This window comes from Nestor notabilis, unplaced genomic scaffold, assembly GCF_000696875.1.
Source record: "Nestor notabilis isolate BGI_N333 unplaced genomic scaffold, ASM69687v1 scaffold26674, whole genome shotgun sequence".
In the NCBI taxonomy this organism is placed as follows: Eukaryota; Metazoa; Chordata; class Aves; order Psittaciformes; family Psittacidae; genus Nestor; species Nestor notabilis.
This window is the reverse complement of record NW_009926406.1, coordinates 246-6410: the sequence shown is the minus strand read 5'-3', so window position 1 is coordinate 6410 and position 6165 is coordinate 246. Positions and strand designations below refer to the sequence as shown.

The window sequence follows — 6165 nt, the reverse complement described above, 5'->3', positions numbered from 1 at the left end:
CAAGTGCGGCTGCTGGAGGGAGCCTTTTGCCAGGCACTGGGGGATCAACCCACCTCTTAACACAGAAACCCAAGGTGAAAGTAGGGTTAATGAGTGAGTTCACTAATTTAGAAGACATGTTTACAAATGATGGCTTGTTTGCCAGTTCCAAGAGCAGTGGGTGACTTATAAAAAATAATTAAAAATCTTTCCCTGGCATTAAACTCAAGCCATAACTCCTTTTACCAGCTGAACTGTATGTACACCTCACTTCAGTAACTGAAGAAGCAGTTTTGTTATGAAAAGCATACATTTTACTTCTGCCACTTATGCTGTAGAACTCAAAGGAGCGAATTTATTGATGTAGCTGTGTGCTAATGGTGACATTTCACTGTCATTCTTTTTATTTGTTTATTTAAATGTGTGTACAATAGCTTAATAACATACACACAAAAGCAGAACTAGATATGGGGTGGAAGTATGTAGAATTATCTAGAGAAGTAAGTTCAGTAACAGTAGACCAAACTATCAATTATACAGCATTTCTGAAGGAGGGATGACAGCTCTAATGAGCAGCTCTCTTCTTTTTTCTCCTTTTGGTAAATGCTTTCTTACTCGTACTTCCTTGTTTCAGGGTGGTCTGTGCTCTGTGAAGAAACAACACTTTTAACATAGAAATGTACTGAATGGTTTTACTTCAAGAAAACACAGGCTGATCACCTGTAACGGTGCAACCCTCCACCATTCTCAGTGCAAAGTTCAAACCTAGTCCTACACAAAACAACAAGGGTTTCCATGGCTAGTGCAGAGCTACTGTAAAGAATCTCACTTCTGGGAGATAAAATTTAAGATGCAGTACAAGATTCAGATTAATTTAAGAGGTAGTAGGATGTCTGCAGCATCTGTAAGGAACAGCTGCTGTAAATCTACTTCTATGCTCTTGCTCCCTTTGGAACCATTAGTCATGTATCAATAAGCATTTCAGCTGGCTGCAGGTCAGCCAGGATGAGGATGACTGGCTTCCTAGCCTAGATGAAGAATTCGTCACTCTCAGCTATCTTTGTGGTCCTCTTGATCAACTGAGACCTTTCTTGCCCTTGCCAAATCCTACGCTACCTGAAAATACTCCTTACCAACCTCTTTCCCCTCCTAATTTCAAATAATGGTTACCTTGTTTTCTTTGGTAGTTCCTGTGGCTCTAGAATGACAACTTCTTCCTCTTCACTATCCGACAGCACAATAGGTTCATCTAAAACAAACCAACCAACCACAAACCTGTGATCATTTTTGTACAAACAACTTCTGTAACAAATAACTATCATTGTCCTGGGTTCAGCTGTAACAGTCATCTTCCTCCTCTTTAGTAGCTGGTGCAGTGCTGTGTTTTGGCTTTAGTCTGAGAACAGTGTGTTACCAAACACACGGATGTTTTTAGTTGTTGCTAAGTAATGCGTACCCTAATCAAGGACTTCTCAGTCTCATGCTCTGCCAGGGATGAGGGACACAAAAAGCTGAGAGGAAGCAGAGGCAGGACACCTGACCCAAACTGGTCAAAGGGCTATTCCACACCACAGAACTTCATGCCCAGTACATAAAATGGGGGGAGTTACCCGGAAGGCCCAGATCGCTGCTTGGGTTGAGCTGGGTATCTGTCAGCGGGTGGTGAGCGGTTGTATTGTGCATCACTTGTGTTGTTGTTTTCTTCCCTTTTTAGTTTTATATTCTCTCCCCTTGTTATTTCCCTTATCATTATTATTATTGGTGATAGCAGTAGGAGTTTTGTATAATACTTTAGTTACTGGACTGTTCTTATCTCAATCCATGGGGTTTACATTCTTCCAATTCTCCTCCCCATCCCTCAGGAAGCAGGAGGGATAAAGGAGAGAGCGAGCGAGTGGCTGCGCTTAAACCACAGCAAGCATTTTTCAAGAAACACTCAGAGTGGTTACTCTTTAATATGGAGCCCTCCATATACTACAGAAATCAGTATTTACTTTAAAGGAAACAACTGACCTGGTGAAGTGAGAGTAGCAGATGTGTGTAACTCAAGTGGAAAGTGGCTACAATGGTTCTCATTCCTTACTAAGGACTTCTTTCACATTTTAATCCTAGGCTGTTAATTAAGTGATATAAGAAGCACATGTGATACCAAGATAAACGCTTACCCGTCTTAGTTTCCTTCATCATACTTGGATCCTCGGTTTCCATTTTCTGGCATTCAAAGGCAGTAGCATCACCTTCACCTTCCTCTTCCGCTGCTTCTTCCCTCTCTGATTCTTCAAGGTCTCCCCAGGAGTTCTCTATTCCTTCCCCGATTTGTGCTGTCCCAGGTGTGTGCAATATTGGATTGGCAAAACTGAATTTGTTAAGAAACATCTTGGTGTTTGCTGGTAAGATTGACATATTCTGAGAGCAAACCACTGATTTTTTTCAAGGTGTATCTTTTCCCCCCAGGGAAGAACATCCTTAAAGGAGAGGTGAGAGACAGTACTACTACTCCAGTTACTGTAACAAGCGGTCACTTCAGACCCCAGTGTTGCCTTTTAGGCTAGGAATTAAGTTACCTACAAGCAATTAGAACCAAACCCTATGTGCTGTTGATGTTTCCTCTGAAGACTGTTAGGCTACCTAAGCCCTGAGGAATCTTGGATGTGTGTTTAGTTGCTAGTGCTAATGCAGGGGACAGGAAGCCTGGCTTCCCCCTGAATAATACAACAGAAAAGATACACTTCTGAAGGAGGATCAGCTTTAGTGATGATTTCTTCTGCTTGTTCTTCCACATTGTTAGTATCCACAGCAGCACTCTCCATTTTGAAGGCAGTGATCTTTTGATTTGGTATAGATTCTGCAAAGCCAAACTTGCCACCTTCTTTCCTAGTGATTCAAAGACATTAATTTTTTCAGGATGTTGCACGCTTGAAAATGTTGTCTCTTTTCAAGCTCAAGTATACTAAACACTTTCTATTTAAAACAAATACAAGTGAAAACAATTTGCTGTTCAAACTACAGGCTTTTTAATACGTTTCTTAAAAAACACCCATTTCCCTTCTCAGAACACTCACCTAACTTTCTGGTCGTTCTCCAATGCTTTTTGAATGAGTTCTGTTATTTCTGCAACCTTAACAGCTGTTATTTTACTGCATCTCAGAACCTGTTTGTTATACATATGACAACAGTTTACTATCATGAAAGTAAGATTTTTTAACTAAAACTGTAGAACATGACAGGAGTCACAAACATTTGAAATAAAAGATAGCATCTTAGTAGGAGGGACTTGGATATACTACGAGTTGATGCAGAAGGTTAACACAACAGCCTCCAGCTATCTATGAGAGTGTAATCTGAATTAATTTAGACTCCCACAGGGGAAAAAAATCTGACCCAACAATATGTATGATACACAGAACTACACTCTTCCATTAGGACTAAAAATCCATAATCTTTTCCAATTAAACCAGAGAGGTAATTGATTTCTTAGATTCGAAATGTGGATACTTCAATATCAAGATGACAGCACACGAACTAGTTTCTATACAAGAGATTGGCCAAGGCAAAGATTTACCTGATCCTTTACTAGCACAATCCCTCCACTAGAGTCGATGGTACAAATTTCCTGATGTTTATTCATGGCAATTACAAGGAGACCATCCATTACACGTTCCTCACGTTCACTTGGATCCACTAATAAATAGGTCCTATAATCAAGTTTTTAAAGATAAGGCAACAGTAAAAACTTGAGGTGAGTTACTTCCCTTAAAACAATTAAACAAAGGAATTGGTTTATGTATTAGAAATTATGAGTATACCCCCCCCCCCCAAAAAAAAAAAAAAAGTTTTCTATGTCATGTCTATCACTCTGGAAAGCGGTTTAAGAAATTGGCTTGTCGATATAAATATTTTTAGGACTCTTCTATGTTTAAAATTCAATTCTGCAGAATAAGTTGTTTCTGTCAACAGACTGAAAAATCTTACCCTTGCTGGAAGAAGGCAAAGCTGACACAAATAGGCATGTGGTGGATACTCAAGGGGACAGGATCACGTTCCTCAGGAGTATACTTTAAAAAGAGTTTTAGAAGAGTTGTTTAAAAAGACAATTACTTACAAAACACATTTCATTTTCAAATGACATACTGTACGTTTTAAAAAATAAGAAACAAATGAAAAGGCTAACAAATGTTTTGTCATCTAAATATTTCATAAATTCTTTTTAGTCCTTCTGTGCAATTCTTACCCTTTACTACCCACACAGGTAAATACAGCATATTCATCAGCCTTATACTTGGTTGAAATACTGTGGAATACTTGATCTTTTACAATTAATATTCCCATAAACTGATACAGCTAAAATTCTGTATTCATCAGGCTTCCTCACTACCCTTACAATTTTGGAATAGCAACATATCTATCCTAAAACATAAGTACCTTGGAGTTTATCTGCTTACCCAAACATCTAACTCTCCCAGTTAGAAACAAACAGCTACCTGAGATGCCACATGTAAACCAGTAGAACTTACCACAGTTACTTCCTCTCCTTGCACAGAAACATCTGGTCTGCGAAAATGACACAGAGCTACAATCCCTGCTATGCTGGCAGCATCGATAATGTTACCGTCATGATTTAACAGGTGCATGTCCAGCCGGATTTGCCAAACCTGAGAAGAAACCCATACACAACTGCTTGGTCGTTTGTGACAGGATTCTAAAGAAGTTACTGCTTTTCCAAATGAGTTCATTTTCTGAACCTTAAGAACCACCATCACGTGTTCTTCAGGTCTTTGCTTAACAGGATGAAAGATTTGAGCAACCTGGTCTAGTGTGACGTGTCCCTGCCCATGGCAGGGGGGTTGGAACCAGATGCTCTTTAAGGTCCCTTCCAACCCAGAAAATTCCATGATTCTATGATTTCAGTATATTCCAAGATAACCAGTGTGCTAGAGTTAATTATGACAAAATATGTAACACTTAAGTATAATTTAAACTTTATTCTGCAAAGAAAATATTTGAGTGTGCAGGGTCCCAACTACTTCAGAAAGCCTATGTAGATAGGTAAATTAAAAATGCCTGTAAAGTCAGATGTGTGTATCTTTACATTAACCTACTATCAGAATTTCTATCTTCCAAAACAAGACATGGACCATCTAAAAAGCATACTATATACACCTTTTAGTTTAAACCCACTTGAAATTCATGGGTTTTCATACCTTTTCACCAGCAACAACGCAGAGAGATTCAGTATCTATACATCTGGAATTTCTCAGGCATCGCTCTATTTGTCTGTTTAGTTTCACCAGTAAGTCAGACTGCCTGTCAAAACAAAATTAACCCCAGTCGAGTATGATTATGCTCTATACTTCCATGTATCATAGAATCATAGAATGGTTTGGGTTGGAAAGGACCTTAAGATCACTTAGTTCCAACCCCCCTGCCATGGGCAACCATGCCAGTGGCTCTTCTGTCACCCCTGTGTAGTCTCTTTAAGACATCTACATACCTGCCAGGCTCAAGACCAGGTGCGGCCATCGGTGAGAGCTCAAGATTAACAAAAAGTATACCTTCTGTTGGCCTATTTAGCTTGGGGGGAACGAGTTCACATGATACTTGTGCAAGAACCCTGCAAAGGTAAATAAACCACTAAGTCACAGAATTTAGCTGGGAAAAACCTTCTACCGCTAGGAACAAAACATATACTTTGAAAAAGCATGCAGTTAAGAGTTTCAGTTTGTATTTCTCACTCCAGTCAGTTTCTCATTCAATGCCTGTCGTGTGTATTTAAACTCCTGTGCACAACTAAGAGAAGGAAATGTAGGAATCGTAACATTTTCCTGTCTCTGAAGATTAAAGACAGACTCAAACACCTGGGAATCTGTAACTAAACGCTTACGTGAGCGCACGTATTCCACTTTCCCACAATACAAAAAAACGCTGTTTGATTTGCAGGACACAAAGCATGAGATCAGCAATTAAAGGCATGAAAAATTACAATAGTTTCCTCTTACTTACACTATTTTTAACCTACAATCACCACAGAAACCCCACCCCTTCCCTCTCCCTTCCTTTCCCCCATCTCCTCTATGGTCCTTAAGTTGCCTTTACTGCGGTCTCTCTCGGCGGCCTTTCGGACGCCTCACGTTGAGGTTCTCCCTCTACGCCCGTTCGGAAACACAACGCCCGAAGGCTCTCCCCTCG

The 6165-nt window shown here is 39.9% G+C and overlaps 1 protein-coding gene across 1 annotated transcript in view; it reads right to left on the bottom strand.

The window, feature by feature from the left end:
- Positions 1–544: 544 nt before the first annotated feature.
- EXOSC9 (exosome component 9) overlaps positions 545–6165 on the bottom strand; it is a 5764-nt gene continuing 143 nt past the window's right edge. The window contains exons 2-11 of the mRNA XM_010013522.1: positions 5471–5590; positions 5181–5283; positions 4494–4631; positions 3952–4034; positions 3542–3674; positions 3042–3130; positions 2707–2853; positions 2145–2335; positions 1150–1228; positions 545–626 (exon numbers count right to left, since the gene is read on the bottom strand). Coding sequence (XP_010011824.1) covers positions 545–626; positions 1150–1228; positions 2145–2335; positions 2707–2853; positions 3042–3130; positions 3542–3674; positions 3952–4034; positions 4494–4631; positions 5181–5283; positions 5471–5499 — 1074 coding nt within the window. The 5' untranslated portion in view covers positions 5500–5590. The remainder of the gene's footprint in view (positions 627–1149; positions 1229–2144; positions 2336–2706; positions 2854–3041; positions 3131–3541; positions 3675–3951; positions 4035–4493; positions 4632–5180; positions 5284–5470; positions 5591–6165) is intronic.